The sequence below is a fragment of the Antechinus flavipes genome, chromosome 6, assembly GCF_016432865.1.
Source record: "Antechinus flavipes isolate AdamAnt ecotype Samford, QLD, Australia chromosome 6, AdamAnt_v2, whole genome shotgun sequence".
Taxonomy (NCBI): Eukaryota; Metazoa; Chordata; class Mammalia; order Dasyuromorphia; family Dasyuridae; genus Antechinus; species Antechinus flavipes.
Window position 1 is genome coordinate 79,642,449 of NC_067403.1, and position 17,839 is coordinate 79,660,287.

The window sequence follows — 17,839 nt, forward strand, 5'->3', positions numbered from 1 at the left end:
TCCTGTTAGTTAATACTAATTAATTATTAGTGGCACTTTATTTTTTAAAAATGTTTCCTCTACTCCATCCTTTTTATTGAAACTACAGTTCAAACAAAGCTATGGAACTAGTGAAATTAAATTTGTAAAAATGACCCTATAGTATTAAAATATCCTAAAAATGGAATTTTATCAAGGTGAAAAGGCAAAGTTCAAAAACAGATAACTGAAAAAGTGGTAGCATATGAGTTTAGTATTTCCTATGCTCTATGATCTGATTTCTTTTGGTTACAGTCTTACTTGGCAGACTTTGAGAATTAAGGGAAATTTTATTGCACTTGACTGGTCAATAATTGAATATCCCTAAAAGAAAAGCAATAATTCCAAGTTAAGAAATCGGAAGAAAAAAAGTTTAAATATTTATAATCACTAAAATTAAGATTTTATTTTGTTTTGATATGCATTTTTTCACTGTGGTATTGTCAATATGTTTTAAGTACATCCAAAGCAATACAGAATTTTATAACAGTCTGACTAGAGGACTATTTTTATTATGTATAAATCACCGTATAAATTTCCTTTAAATGGGAGTATGCATTAGGGATTATAATTCACTTCATTCCACTGGATTTAAAAGTCAGGAAAACAAGACTAGAATATGGCTCTGCCTCTTGTTAGCTGTGTGACTATGGGTAAGTCACTTACCCACCCTGGGCTTCAGTTCACTCCCTTGTAAAATGAGAAGGTAGAGTAAATGATCTCTATAGTTCCTTCCAGCTCTGAATCCTAAGATTTTCTATAAGTAAAACTGTCATAATTCTAGGGGATGGATGGGGTGGAGAGAGGTGGGTGGGGACATGAGGTCATAAGTGAAAAGAACATCCAGGATTGGGAGAAACAGGAAGACTTAAGAAAATGTAGCTTTACTTCAGTGAATCTTGGACAAAGTCTCTTAAGCTGTCTACCAGGTCTATGGTCCTTTCATCTAAGGATCAAAATTCTAGAATTCTAGCCTCTGGACTGGCAAAGAAGCCACTCATGACAGTGGAGTGCCTGAAACTGATCTTAAAGACAAAACAACTTAACTGCCTCACCACTGAGTTATTAAACCAAACAGGATGGGATAAGGAAGGGAAAATGAAGGTAATGATCATTTCCAGTCATGTCACCACAACCTACCCTGTTCCAGAACAATCCTGAGTACTATTCCCAAAAGTAAAAAGGGTACTTCTGTCTTTTTGAAGTTCATTTTTATTTTTCCTGTTTTGTACAGTTTCACAGAAAATATGTTCTGCATAACATTCAATTTTTAAATGTCCAATAATAAAAAGTTGAAAGAGCATATACATTAGATTCCATGCTTATTACTTGTGTGATCTTAAGGAAGTCAAAAATCTTCCTGGGCCTCAGTTTCTTCTTCTTCTGAAAAACAAGGGGTTTAGACCAGATGCCCTTTGAGGTTCCTTCTATTCTAAATCTATGATTATAACACTATAAAATGTTCTCTGAGAAAAATTTAATTTACAAACAAAAGCAAACTGGTGCATATCACCAAATGCAATTAAGTTCCCTTACAATAAAAACAAGTTTTTTGTTTTGTTTAAAAAAAAATTACATATCAAGCAAATTTCTAGTAGGAAAAATGCTATTTCAGCAATTATTAATTAGGTAAACACTATACAAGCAAAGAAAAACATTTTAATCAAAAAAATTTAAATGATTATTCATAATCCTTTCTATTAACAAATTAACTCTTAAATTTTTAAAAGCAAAAATATTTGGATTACTTGCCATCTAGGAGACAGGATGGGAGAAGAGAGAGAAACTGGAACACAAGATTTTGCAAGGGTTAATACTGAAAAATTATCCATGCATTGTTTTGAAAAATAAAAAACTTTAATTTTAAAAAAAAAAGCAAAAATAAAGTCCTTGAGATTTTAAGAGAATACAACAGAATTTAAAGAGACTTCAGAAGTCTTCTAGTACAATCCTTACCTGATCTACAAGCCCAATGGGTATTCATGTTGATTCCTTCTGAATACCCATACTGAGGAAAAAAACTACTCTACTTTTGATATTTTTCTAATTGTTAAACAACTTTTCTTTGCTAGTTAGGTGAGTTATCAGTATTAGCACACTTTTTCAAACTTTCCTTTAGGATCATCTGAGGACTAAACTGTCTGCTCTTCTCCCTGGGCAAACAATATTATTAGAGATCTAGCCAGAAGGTAGGAGGAAAGGGGGGAAAAAAACATTGATACTTACCCAGGATTCAATTAAGATAAACTAATAAGAAACTCTACTGGAACCTCCACAATTAAAAGCACTGTGGTGCCACCATAGACAAGGACAAAAATCAAATTCACCTAAAATCTGCTTCCAAAGTACAAACATGACCCAAATGTAATTATCCTAAGAATAGCAACTTTAGCAACCAGAAGGATAGCAAGTTTAGTCCTAACCTCAAATAGTGAGATGAAAGTAGTTTAGAGAAAAAAAAATAGTTCCTTGGAAAAATTCTTGCGAAGTCCTTAAGATCAAGAAAAAAGACCACAGGATCTAGAGCTAGTAGAGATAGCAGAGACCATCAAGTTTGACTTCTTCATTTTACAGATACTGAAAGAAAAGCCCTGAAATAAACAAAAGTGCACAAGGGCATATATGTGGTACTAGTGCCATTATTTAAGCCTTTGTCCTCTGATTCCAAATTCAGTGCTATTTAAATAATCTCACTACCTTGATTATGGATGGTAATTACAATTCATGATCTAACTGGGGAATGAAGGAGAAATAGAAACTGAAACTACATTCTTTTAAGGTGATCAGAATTTTAACAAGTTAGGATGTTGATGAAAGAGAACAACCAGGTATCATAGTGCCTATGCCAGAGTACTGGGCTTGAAGATGAATCAACAAGATTCATCTTCATGAGTTCAAATCTCGTTTCAGATACTTCCTAGCTTTGTGACTCTGGGCACCCTGTTTTTCTCAATTTCTTCATCTGTAAAATGTGCTGGAGAAGGAAATGGCAAATTACTCTAATATCTCTTTGCCATCAAAACCCCAAATGGAATCAAGAAGAGACACATATAATCGGAAAATAATTCAACAAAAGATGCTCATGAGAGGAAAATGAATCCTATCATTCTAAAAGATTCTCTTGAGATATTTGCAAAGACCAAAAGTAAAACAGAAAACCATTATCATATGGACAAAGGGATAAAGGAAAAAAAATAGGGATGTAGCATACTTTTTTCAACCTAATAAATAAAACCAAGATTAAATCCAATCTTTATTGAACAAGTTTTCCTGTTCTTTTCTAAATCATCCCTCTCAATAGTTATTACAGTACTTTATAATTTCTGATACTTTTAAGTTTATTTGTATTACATTTGTACATATCTAAGCACTTTTAATTCCTTCTGAGCAGGAACAGCTACATAATGCAGTGAAGTGCTAGGCTGGGAGTCAGGAAGACCTGAGTTCAACTTCTGCATTCTTTACTAGCTATGTGACCCTGGGCAAGTCACATAACACTGCCTGTCTCAAATATCCTCATCTGTAAAATGAGTGGAAAAGGAAATGGAAAACTACTCAAGTATCTTTGCCCAAAAAAAAAAAAGGGATCAGAGTTGGATAGATATAAAATGACTGAACAACAATAATACCCTTGTCTCAGCATGCACTAAGCATCATACCTCTTTGCATATAGTAGCCACAATGAATATTTATTCAATCAAAAAACACAGTTATATATGATAAACAGTAGAAAATTAAACCCAGCTCTTAAGGATGTTAAAATCAAAGAAGTATATAGTTTAGCTATGCAATTTTATTCATCACAGCTACATATAGTTCTTTCTTGCTTCAGTGGTTTTTTGTTTTTGTTTTTGCCAAAAACAGTTTACACAACTAAAATACTTCTATTCTACAACTGGGGAAAGTCTTTTTTAAAGGGGGTAGACCAAATCATCTTTGTTTTTTATTTATAAGTGAAGAAAAATACTACATAGATTTCTAAGTAGACAAAGATCACTACTGAAATTATATACCACTATTTCTTTCCTTATTAAAAAGGGATAGCTTGGTAGAAAATCCCATCTTGATAAGGGGAGAGATTTTAGAAATGGAGGCCACTCCCCGTAAACTTGTAAAAAAAAGTTGAATAAAGCAAAGAATGACTAAGGAAAACAGACTCAAGTGAAGCATTCCCAGTGAGTGGCAGGTGAAGAGGAAATGCCTGAGAATTCCAGGAGCAGATTCACAAAGCTATGTAGTTTTTCTTCATAATACATGGATTTATACCATCTGAGGAACTACAAGTTCTTTAAGGCAATCTAGTAATTGAAATCTAATCCAGGATCTAATTTTTTAAAAAGCAAAAGCAGACAACAAAGCTTCCACTTCAGCAAAAATCTGAAATTCTTACGAGACAGAATAATAATCAAGAAATGCAATAAGAAACAACATGAAAGGGCAGCTAGATGGCTCAATGGATAGAGGGCCAGCTTGAAGTCAGGAGAACCTGAGTTCAAATCCTGCTTCAGACACTTACTTCCTAGCTGAGTGACCCTGAGCAAGTCACTTAACCCCAAATGCCTCAGAGAGAAGAGAAGAGAAGAGAAGAGAAGAGAAGAGAAGAGAAGAGAAGAGAAGAGAAGAGAAGAGAAGAGAAGAGAAGAGAAGAGAAGAGAGAGAAGAGAAGAGAAAACTAAATGATTCCTTCTATTCTTCAGCTACACAAAAAAAGTAACCAAAAGCCCTTATTAGGAAAGAAGGTAAAGCCAGCATGAACCTTGGTAAAACAAACCCACTTCTCAGGACAATCTAGAATAGACCAGAAAAACAAACAGCCTGTAGGACTCTGTGTTAGAAAGACAGAGACTTGCTTTTTAATATCTGATAGCTTACATTCTCTTTTACTGTTGGAATCTTTTGGTTTTGTTTTATTAGTTTTTATTTCAGAGTCATTAACATTTGTTTTGTCAAGTTTTCAGCGAGTGTGAGAGTTGAATAAGGTTTACCACTTTCTGTGTTATTTATTCCAGCAATTGTTTCCTCTAGCCTTTATTTCCATTTTAATTTCTTGATTCTTTTTTTTCTAGGTACTCATGTAGTACTTAAAGAAAATCCATTTTTCCTCTTTAAATCTCTGCAGTTGTTACAGATTTACTTTATTCTTTTGAACTTCTCTAGATCTACAATGATTTCTAAAATACTGGTTAGTGTCTTTAAACATTTTTTTTTTACTTTTCCTCCATATTTAGTTCCTAAAGTTTTATGCAAAGGCCCAGGTGTATCTCCTATATGATTTTGGGTGTGATGACTGGCTCTGCATGTCTCACCCTGGTTTTTCTGCTGACTACTTAGAAAGGTTAGTTTCTCCTAGAGCTTTGATGATAGAGTGGAGGCTCTTCCTCAGTGGCATATTTGGACAGAGCACCACATACCTTTTAGTCCCTGCATCTTTTTGAACACTACAGTCCCTCTGGTCACCAAAGGTAACTAACACTAATAGTATTTTAGAAATCAAATATCCTCATCCAGAAAGAGAACTACAGAGAATGAATACGAATCGAAGCATAGTATTTTTACCTTTTTGTTGTTGTTGTTGTTGTTGTTGTTGTTTGGTTGTTTGATTTTTTTCTTTCTCATGGTTTTTTCCCCTTTTGGTCTGACTTTTCTTGTACAACATGACAAATACAGAAATATATTTAAAAGAATTGCACATATTTAATCTATATCAGATTATTTGCTATCTTGAGGAGGGAAGAGGTAAGGAAAAGAGAAAAATTTGGAACATAAAGTCTTACAAAAATGAAATGTTGAAAACTATCTGTACATGTAGTTGGAAAAATAAAATATTATTGGAAAAAAAAAAAGAATAAAATCACCGAGAGTCACTTTTCCAGGCCACGTTGTCATAAGGAGACAGAGGCTGGGAACGGATCTAGTCAGAACAATGCCAACAGAAGTATGTGGCATAGAAGAGACTGTGTACCAGAGCAAAAAGAGATCCTAGATCCACCATAAATTTGTAAAGCACCCAGAAATAGGTAGGCCATCTGACAATTATGTCCTAATTCCGGGTCACAGATCCAAAATGGAAACTGAAGAAAGGACCTGCATCTAAGAATTAAGAGCAGCCAAGAGTTCCACTCTCTACTAAGCAAGAAACAAGTTTAAAAATTCTGTGACTCATATCCCAGAAGCAGAACAAGATCACAGTTCTAGCTCTCAACTCAGTCTGAACCTTTTATAGGAATAAACAAGGCAAAAAATCCAGACCAAAGGGAAGCTTAAAGTTCCTTAATCTAAACCAGCAGAATTTTTCAAATCACTGACAGTAATTGAAACAGCAGTCCAGAAATCATCTGCTGAAACTCCAAATAGGCAAAGCCCACAATCGTGTTGCTCAGACCCAAAGCCAGGTCAAGAATTTGCAGAGTTTCTGACCATCAGGACAATGATCCAAATTGCATCACTTTGGGAACAATGAAACCTTACAAGTCTCTCACCTAAACTTTGTATTACAATAAAAAAGGCATAAAAAAAGAGAATTTCAAATAACCATGAGAAGCATAAATTGATGTAGTGAAGTGAGCAAAGTCAAGACAATTCAAAATTTAAATTTAAAAAAAAAATCAACTTAGAAACACTTATGGACTGTGGTGGATTCAATGATGTCTCTAGAGGATCTATGATGAAGGATATTACCCACCTCCTGAGAGATGTGAAAAGACTTAAGGCACAGAAACAAACAGTTTTAGATGGGGCCATTGTACAGATTTGTTTTATTTGATTATATTTCTATCTTAGAAGGGTTGTTTAATGGGGGTGGAGAGGAAAGATTAGCCATAATGACACCCCCTTCCTCCCAAAAAAGGCCTCTTTTTTAAAAATGGAAGTTCACAGTTCAACAGGGCAGAGTATGTCATTAAATGATATTTAATCTTGGGGATTTAAAGTATGCTACTAAGCAGACAATACAATAGTATTGGGAGGACTTTTTCCTGAGGAACAAAATATAAGCCCTGTTGCTACAAGGTTTTTAACTTGTGAGGATGGCAAAGTAGAGTATTTGTATTATATGTGAAGATAACACAAAGAAACATACATGCTGGGATCTGAATATACATAAATAAGAGAGGAAACAAACAACTGGAATACATCACCAAAAGTATCTTGGAAAAAAAGTGAGCCATGTCTCAAAGATAGTGGCAAAGCATAAAGAGGGACACTAGGATCATAAAATGGTAGTCAAGTATGTGCAAAGAATCATAAAAAGATAAGTAAGGCCAGAATAGAAAAAGAACATTAATTAAGGGGAAATTAGCTTAGATAAGCACAGTTTAAAAAAAAGGGGGGGAGGGGGATTTACTATATATTCCTGAAGGACATGATGAATATTGCTGAAGAAAAATTATTTTGGTAGGTGTGTTCAAGATATCCTATAATAAGATGATGCTATATACAGAAAGAAGATCTAAGGAATAAAGATGTGAACTAGGGCAACTGTTATTAGAAAGATAAACTAAATAGACCTGATCAGAAGATTTCCTAATTAATAGGATATGGCACATAAAAGGTAGCCCTAAGTTAAAGATAATTCCATGGATACAAGTCTTAAAGGACAAATCTATTATTATTCCTGAGCACAGATCTGTAGAAATCTATAGGAATAAAGCTATCAACTTTAGAATCTCAAATGTTTTACTAAATTTTTACTAAATGTACTCCCTATATATGTGAAAAACATCTGGGTTAAAGTTTTCACTGAAAGAAAGAAAATTTTATATCTCAAGTAAAAAGAAGTTTCCTAAAGAACACAATTCCAACTTTGCTATTCAAAACACAGTACTGGTTATACATATAAGTATAGATAGAAATTCAGAATATACATGTTTTATTTTGTTGAAAATTAGGAATATTTATGATTGTGGGGAACATTATAGTCTATGAATTTAGATCATTTAACAAAGAATATTTTTATCAGAAAAAGGAACACCAACTTTCATAATATTTTACTTAAGGACTTAATAAAGTAATTTATTATCTACATATAACAATTCTATTATTATAAAACAGACTAACATTAACTAGTCAAATATGAATTAATATGACAATATAAATCTAGTCTACAGGAATAATTTTTATGACTATCAGACTACTCAAGAACAAAAAAATAAAAATCATGAAAATCAAAATTGAACTCTATGACTAAGTTGTAAGAAGAGCTGTCAAATCTAACATTGATGTACTTTAATTTGCATTTTCATAAGCAATGAAAATACAATCAAAACTTTAAAATTTGAACCATATTATTACTGCCTTTGATGTGAAAATACACACTGAATGTTATACCTAGCTAGTATGACTATATAAATAAAACAAAACCAAACACAACAGCAGCTAATACTAGATAAGCTGTCTGAATAAGGGTAAAAAAATATTCTGTTGTAAAATCAGAAATAAAGCAAACTTTTGAGAAAAAAAAAGGTAAAATAAATTACTGATGCATTATAAAATAATATCTTCTTGTATATACTCATTTATACTGTAGTGAAAAAGATATACTTACCAAATATTTGGAAAGCCTTTTCAAAGTTCTTTTGATGGTCTAAGATGTTTCCTAAATAATAAAAAATCCAGAAAAAATACTTTTAAAAACTTAAAATTGACTCAAATTTAACAATCCAAGATATCATTTACAGTTCCTAAGAACAAAATGTCTTCTGCATTGCACTTTAAAACACTAAGCACATTCTGAAACATGGAAACATGATAAATACAGTACATTTAGATAACTTCCCCGTCCTATGAATAATTGAGACTTATTACTACAAATCTAGTGGAGCAACTCACATCATCAGAGAGTGGGTAGATAATGCTTACTACAGCCAGGAGAGCAAACTACCACAAATCAGGTGGGGAAATTATTGACTCTGGCACCAGCAAGCTGACTGTGCCCTTAGAGCAGGTTTCATAAATCAGGAAGTCTGCTAGAAACTGATGTACATGAGCATTTTTCTCCAGTATAGATGTCTAAATTCCACTTCCCTAAATAGCACCTGGCAATTCAAACTATGGAGTCCAATAAGTTTACAGAAACGTACTGTAATGAGAGGATATGTTAAAAAGAAAAAGATTCATAAATGTAAGGAAGTACTAAATAACAAAAATCCTGACCCTTAGAAAGCTCATCCAAATTAAAATGTCCTATTCAAGGAAACATTAAATATATGTGCTTAGCACAGAATCTGGCACAAGTGGATATTTAATAAATGCTTGATGACTTACTAAATGTTTCTTTGCTTTAGATTTTTTGCTTTTGCTTTGCTCTGATTCTATAGAATTATTGTATGGTTTTAAGTCATGGTATGTGACATTTTAAAGAATTAAAACAGGGTGATCCAAAGGACAATGGAAAGATACATAATGGGTGTAGGCAGACAATACATTTTATCAAATAAGAATTGTGCAAGCAAAGTGGCATAAAAATAAGAGAGTTGTGATTAAAATAGAAGGCCAATTAGTCACAAGTAAGAAATAAAAAATGGACAGTCCACATGCTACAAGAATGGGAAAATAAACATATATGAAAATCCCAAGTATTTTCAAAGATTTATTTACAGAACCTCTACAGTACTCAATTCTTCACACACATTTGCTCATGCATTCAAATCTTGCCATTTCTACCTCTATGACATTTAACTTTCATTACATTCATAACCACTAATTCAAGTCTTTTATCATTTCTCTTAACAACGGGATCAGCCTCTCAATTGTTTTTCCAGTTATAAGCTTCTTTTCACTTCAATCCATACTTCCGCATAATTGCCCAAGTAATTTTCCTAACTAGCTATAACCATATGACTACTCTATTTAAACTCCAGTAGCTCCCTATTGCCTCGGATCAAATAGAAATTTCTATGTTTAACTTTTTAAAGCCCTCCAGAATTTATTCCCAACCTACCTTTCCAACCAAGTTATATTATTCCCCTTTCAGCTTTCTACATGCTTGACAAACAAGCTCATGCTGGGCACTTCTCTCTTCTGCCCATGCTTTTGTACTGGCTGTCCCCCATGACTGAACGATATGCCCGATTCCTTTTCATTTCCACATCCCAAAATTTTTACTCTATTTCCAAATTTTGCTCAAAGCTACCGTTGAAACAAAACTTTTCCTGATGTCCCCAGTCATTAGTATCTTCCTTCCCAAACTACCTTGTATTTCTTTTGCATTTATTCTATATAAGATATATGTGTAAATCATAATGTATTGAAGTAAAATTAATTATGGATTTATCCAATTATTTTCTAATTACTGATTTCAGAACTTTTGGTTTATCAGTTTAAAAAAATCAATAACCCAAAAAACTTCCTATTGAATTAAATGAAATTATATCTCTCATACTTATTTTGGATTAGTTCAAGTTGGTTCTAAATAAATTTATTACTTAAAGACAAATTATGAGCATTGATAATGCAAAAATTTTTAAATACTTAAATTTCTTCAATTTCAAGAACTTTTTTCTCACTTCTCAATACTGAAAGAAACCCTTATACTTATACACAAACATACACAATCAAGCAAAATAAATTCCCATACTGCCATATTAAAAACTATTTCATTTTTCATTAGTTCAGACTTTGAAAGCAATGAGGTTGAATATTCCTGATCCACTAAACTGTGCAGCTCTGTTGCTCAATAATGTCTAACTTAAATTGTATATGGTAGGCAGGTTACTAAAAAACGAAGAAGTTACTTAAAATATCGCAACTGCAAGTTTCATGAGAGCTCTATTCTTTTAGAAAGAAGCTGAATGTCTTTTAAAAAATACTGAAAATAAGGTATATGACCAACAATTACAAAATGACTGAACAAATTGTATCCTATACCAAACAACAAATAGAGGAATTTAGAGAAACTAAAGAAGGTATGAATGAACCAATACACAGCTAACAACACAGACAGAGAAGGGATTAGACAAGCAATTCCTTCTGCCAGTGTGAGCTATAACTTATAATACTGAAAAGTTACTTAGAACATTGGGTTAAGGGGTATAGCTAGATGGTACAGTGGATATAGCACTGGCCCTGGAGTCAGGAGGAGCTGAATTCAAATCCAGCCTCAAATACTTAACATTTACTAGCTGTGTGATCCTGGGTAACTCATAAAATTCCCTCTCCCCCTCCCAAAAAAGAAAGAGCCTTCCTAAATGTCATAGATAAAATTGAACGTTCCTGATCCTGTGGTGATAACAAATGCTTTAATATACTACTGTAACAGAAAACAACCATGGTACATCATAATTTAGATTAATATAATCACCAATCAATCCTATAAAAATTGATGAAAGAATATTTCTCCTTTCAATAAAAAGGCAGGAGACTACAATTACGACATTTCTGACAGCATAAACTGTCAGAAATGTTTATAGTGTGTTAAGTTTTGCTGATTGTTTCTTCTATATGTCAAATATATTATAGCAGGAATATCTTTCAGGCATGGTTGGAACTAGAGTGATGCTGAAGTACCTTCCAGTGTCAAAAATTCTGCAAATACAATTTATGATTTTTTATTACAAAGAAGAATTTTTATAGGGACAAAGAGCTACGAGAAAATGACAGTGATTTTTTTTGAAGTGTGGTTTGTGATTGTTGTTTTATACTGACAACAGGCTTCCAAGTAAATATTTATACAATTTTGAAAATAACTTATTAAGGAAATATTTGTATAGCTATGCTTCACTTTGTGTAACAGACAAATAGATATACCAAGGGCAAGTCATCACAGAAATTATGTTTTGAAAAATAAATTTTTATTTTTTCAATTAAGCATTTTTAGAAAATTAATTCATATCTCCTACTATTCTCATTCTCACCCTATTTTCCCCATTTCCACTGAACAAATAAAAAGCAAACACAAAATGTAAAGCCCTTAATATAGACTTGCATAATCCAGTAAAACAAATTCCCACAAAAGTCATGTCCAAAAATGCTTATCTCTTTTTAAGTTTATCATCTCTCCAACAGGAAGGAAATATTTTGTTTTATCTTCATTCTTTTTGATTTATGGCTGATTAGAGTTCAAAGTTTTATTCTCTACAATGTTATTATCACTGTACAATGGATCTATTTCTGTTCACTTTACTCTGTATCTGTTCATAGACCTCTTTCTAGTTTCATCTGAAATTATTTTATTTCTTATGACAAAGTAATATTCTAATACTCTGACAGACGACAATTTCTAAGGATACCCACTTAGTTGCCAATTTTTGTCCATCACAGAAAAAGCTGCTATAAACATTTTTGTTCATATAGATGTTTTTCTTCTTTCTTTGATTTCTTTGGGACACATGTTCAATAGTAGCATATATAGATGCAGAGTTTGATGCAAACTGTAGTTTTCAATAAATCTTTATTAATAGTCTTTGGAATAGTATTGGGACCTATGACCCAATAGTTTCAGGTATATACACATCAGGATCACTTTTCTGAAAATTATGGACTTTAAGGTTATAAAGAAATATATCAGTATCTGAGGTGGGGAAGAGGGTGCTGAAAAAGAGAAGACAGAATGAAGGAAAGGATAAATTGGTGGTCTTTAACATTATAAAAACATCCCTGCAAGGATGAGTTAAGTTCAAACAGAACTGAATTGGCTTTGCAAAGTGCCAAAGGGCTGGCTGGGACCTCTCTCCATTTCCCTCCCCAAATGCTACAAAATAAATGGTGAACCTGATATTAAACTGTCATCCAGAAAAATTCAATTCCTTGTCCTAATCTTGCCAGTGGCTATCTGTGTGACTTTAGGCATTTTTTTCTCTGGGTTTATAAAATAAGGGAATTGAACAAGATGAGCTCTGTAGTCTTTTCTATATCTACCATGGAAATAGACTCGTAAAGGAACCTCAGAGAAACCAAAGTTCTCCTTCCCTTTCAATGGAGGAATCCCTTTTAAAACAACATCCTTCAGTCTCTACTTGACTATTTTCAGAGACATTTCAATTTGTCAAGTATTTATTAAGATATAAAATGTTATCAACTATCATATGTCAGGTATTCTGCTAAGGATTAGGGACTCAAAGAAAAAGCAGAGCTCACACTCTTAGAGGGGGAAATCAAATAGTTACAGGCAAATACAGAGTAGATACAAAGTAGTCTTAGAAAGGAAGTCACCAGCAACTGGGTAAAACAGGAATGGCCTGGGGGGTAGAAAAGAAAAATTTGACCGGGAGTTGAAGAAAGCCAAGAATTCTAAGAACAGGAGGTGAAGAGGTAGAGTATTTCAGGTCCCAATGGGAGATAACCCAAAGCCATGGGAATGGAAAATGAAGGTTAGGAATGAAAAAACAGCAAAGAGCCCTACAGGACTGGGCTTTAGACTATGAAGAGAGATTGAATGCAAGAAATTTGATTAGGCAGAAAAGAGTCTAGTTTGTTAAAATGTGTGTAAATGTCTAATATATATGCCTGTAGTTGATGTTGGAGGTGTTAGGAAGCTACTGACGATTACCAATTTTGAGAGATGCTTAAGAACTACACTTCAGGAAAATCATTTTGGCAGCTATGTGGAAGAGGCATGGCTGTGGGGAGAGACTGGAAGCAAGGAAATTAAAAATAAAAAAGGCAATTGCAATAATCCAGGCAAATGTGATGAAGGCCTTTAAAAAAGTAGTGGCTATGTGAGGAGAGAAGAGGATCCTATTAGATAGAAGAGACAGAGAAAAAATGACAAGATTTGGGAATGGATATGTGGTAAAAATACATCAAAGAAGGACAATTGGTAACTCTGAAGGCATTGGTTTCAGTTGAATGATGTTAGGAAATTAGATTAGATCTTGTTACAAGGATTAAATGATTTTATATATATATATATATAGTACTTTGCTAACCTTAAAGCTCCATATAAATGCAATAGTGCTTAAGATCTTTATGCTGAATAGGGGAAAGGATTGTTGCTTTAAGGAGTAACAGGAGAAGAAAAATATTTCTATTTTGGACAGTTTGAGTTTGAAATGTTGGAAAGATATCAAGGTAAAAAAATGAAGCTAGAAACCAGGAAAGACATAAAAGGCTGATTCTATTGATTTCTAAGCAACTAGGTAACAAGATAGAAAGCCAAGCCTGGAATCAGGAAGATCTAAGTTCAAATCCACTTTCTGATACCTACAAGCTGTATGACTCTGAGCAAGTCACTTAACCTTGATTATTTCACATTTTTCATCAATAAAATGAGCTGGAGCAGGAAATGGCAAACAAATCCATAATCTTTTCCAAAAAATCCTAAATCTGGTCATAAAAAATTGGATACAACCGAACAACTACTGATTCCAAAATCATGCTAAAAGTGATAGTTAAGACTACGACAGGGAAAGAGATCTATAGGAGAATTAAGTGAGAGAGATCATCCTCCCTCCCCCCCCCACCAAAAAAAAAGGCTTAGAGAATTATACAGCCCCTAAACCTTAAAAGGTAGGTAAAAAAAGATCAATTAGGCCAAAAATGAAACAAAACCAAAACCAAAAAAATCTCCATCCCTCTCAAATCAGACAGACAGAAATGAAAATAACCAGAAGAGGGCAGTATTAGAAAAGCTGAAAAAAGGAAGAAATAAAAGCAACGAAATGGTCAAAACAAGGCTAAACAAAATGATATAGGAATTACAATGATTTCCCTTCAACTTTTTAAGCAGCCTACTACACTGTTGCACAAATTTGTAAAACTACTACTTTTAAATCATAAACTATAGCAAATTCTTTTTTTTTTTTATTGTCTGAGAATGATTTAGATTAGATATACTACATGAATCCCTTAAAGTTCTGGGATGGAATACTGAAAAGGAGGTAATCTATGAATTCTGTTTTGGACAGTTAAATGTGTTATACAGATACTATAAATACCATTTTGCCAATTATGAATAGGAAGAATTCAGAGAAATATGAAAACACATGAATTGATGCAAAATCAAAAAAGCAAAACACACATGTGCATACATGCACCCACACAGAGACCATCAATGAAAAGAACAAAATTAATCTGAATAAATAAAATGACTGAGATCGGACTTCAAGATAAACACAATCAAAAGTGACATCTGAATCTCTCATAATCTCAAAATCAATAACAGATCTCTCACAGTTGCAAGTCTAATGCTCTAGTTACTACACTATGCTTTCAAAGTATCTCCAACACAAGTTAAAAACACATAATACTCTGAAAGGACCACAAAGATTTTTTTCTTTAAGTATCAACATCAAGTGAGAAGAAGAGAAAAATAGATAAGACATATACATAACTAAGCTGTTTACCAATATTATGAAAGGTGACTTGGGCAGAATCCAAATAAAAGACAGAGTTCTAGTAAGAGTAAAATTTTTCTATTCAAAATTTGTTTGCAACAAACACCAGAACACCATAATTCTACGATGAAATTTATTGGCCTGAATATTCCAAATAAATAAATAGGAACTATATAGTAACCAGATTGTTGTGATGTATAGTTGTATGGATTGTCTCTAATTAACTATGCATAAATGTATATAGTATATGCATTCATATGTTCATATGTATATGTAGACCGCAATGCAGATGAACAATGAGCTAATTTCAAAACGATGCAGAAAGATGAGATTAGAATGGATCACATTAGAGGAACTGTAGTGTTTTCAACAATCCCAAATTGCTCACTATCACAAAAGCCCACCTTTTTTAACACCAGCATTCCACTAGAGATCTATTATATCTTAAAGTCAATCATGACATCTTTAAGACAGACTGAAACTTACAGTGACTCTGGACAACAGAAAGGACAAAGTATAGTGCAAAACAACAATTTGCAGACAAAGATGTACAATTGTGCAAAAGATATTACAGAGACATAAATGACTGGAAAAGAAAGCAGGTATGTTACATATCTGAGAGAAACAATAGCTGAACTAAGTGTTACAGTGATATGAGAAAAGTATCCAGTACAATTTCACAATTTATGATTTATGGAAGAGGTAGAATAAAGTTTGCTAAAATTTTACTATGTGTGTAATCTTACCTATTAATTTGTTGTTGTTGTTTTTTGACAAGACAATTGGGGTTAAGCAACACTCAACTAGTATAAGGCTGTATTTGAACTCGAGTCCTGGGTGAAATAGGAGACTCTGCCTCAATTGCTACCTAGCCTTAATCACTGATTGGTTGCCTTAGTCAAACTGAAATCTGTTGAGACCTTAGCTTAAAAAGGCCAAGGTCTCCCATTTTATCCAGGAACATCTTTAGTCAAGACTAGAGATATATCTGGTCAATGGACCCAGATGGCTCTGGAGAGGAAAGTAAGACATGGGGCAGGCACAACCTCCCTCACTTACATCCAATGCACGTCATGGCATCACATGACATCCAATATCACAGTCCTTATGGAAAAGCATGGACAAAAAGCAACAATAACAACTTATTAATGAAATCCACTTTCACAAAAATCTTCCAATCTCACTTTCAAGACATATAAATTTAATCTATTTTCATTTACAACTTTACAAATGAAAACCAAAAGAAAAAAAAAGCATAAGTAAAAGGGAGTAAGTAGCATAGTACAGTGGAAAGAATTCTGATTCTGAAAATAGATGACAAGAGTTAAAATTCCTCCTATAATGGTTTATTCCAACTGATTTACTCTCCCTGGACCTCCAAATCTTCTCGTAAAATGAGGAGGGGTTGAACTAGTTCTTTAAGATCCCTTTCAGATGTAGATCTGTAATCCTAAAATTCTAAATCTGAAAATGTGGCAGGAACTTCTAAAAATATACAGACCCATTTCTTCTATCTACAGATTGGTCAGCAATATTTTAACTTAATTCTATCATTTCTGTACCACTAAAGATTTTACATAAAAAGGTAGTTATTTTATTGAAAAAAGTTTTACCACTTTAGAGTTAAATTATTATTTCACTTGTGCTATTGATGGACTCAATATTTTTTAAGTTAAAAATTTCTTCACTGTCAGTGTAGATGAAGAATCTAATGCAAGAAGCCAAGCAGCATTCACTAATGCCTACCATGTACCACTGGGCTAAGTATTGAAAACAGACACAAAAGCAAAAAACATCCCCTGAACTCAAAGTGTAAGGAAAGCAAAATGAAAACAACTATCTTCAAACAAGAGATACATGGGATACATTGAAAGTAATGACAGAAAAAAGGCACTAGGCATTAAGAGAAATTTGGAAAGGAAGGCTTTTAGCAAAAGCTTGAAAGAAGTCAAGGAAACCCAAAGGCAAAAATAAAGAGAAAAAGAATTCCAAGCATGGAGGACAGCCAATGAAAAAGCCATCTATTTGCTAATTAGAGAGAGAAAACTGAGGTATAAAAAAAGATTAAAAAGGTGATAAGTTATAAAAAGCTTCAAAGAGAGACTTTACATTTGGTTACTATCTACCAAGCACTGTGCGAAGCACTTTACTACATCTACAAGGCATTTAGTTTGAGGGGGTTGGAGATGGAAGAATAGCGAGATCAAATCTGAGCACTCTGAAAACTAAAGCTACACAAAAACGCAAACTGATCTATTTATGACCTATTGCTCAAATTGACTTTAAAAGGATGGAGAAGGCACAGAAGTTTAGAATTTTCTGTTTATAGGATTACACGAAGTCCTCAAGAGTTGTTCCAGTGATTGAGAAGTTAAGTAATTTACCCATGTTCAGGCAGCTAATGTGTCAGAAGTATCTTAGGCCATCAGATTCCTAAGTCAGCCCTCTATCAACTATGCCACCGCCCAACTCACATTTTCTTTTTTTCTTTTTTTTTTTTAAATATTTTCTTTTATTTTATTTAATAATAACTTTATATTGACAGAATCCAT

At 33.2% G+C, this 17,839-nt stretch overlaps 1 protein-coding gene across 1 annotated transcript in view; it reads right to left on the minus strand.

Annotated features, from left to right (window-relative positions):
• Positions 1 to 4,676: 4,676 nt before the first annotated feature.
• The window catches only part of LOC127541399 (translation initiation factor IF-2-like), a 71,496-nt gene continuing 58,333 nt past the window's right edge, over positions 4,677 to 17,839 (minus strand). Inside the window, exons 3-4 of the mRNA XM_051966682.1 lie at positions 8,561 to 8,611; positions 4,677 to 5,662 (exon numbers count right to left, since the gene is read on the minus strand). Of these exons, the coding sequence (XP_051822642.1) occupies positions 8,581 to 8,611 (31 nt within the window). The 3' untranslated portion in view covers positions 4,677 to 5,662; positions 8,561 to 8,580. The remainder of the gene's footprint in view (positions 5,663 to 8,560; positions 8,612 to 17,839) is intronic.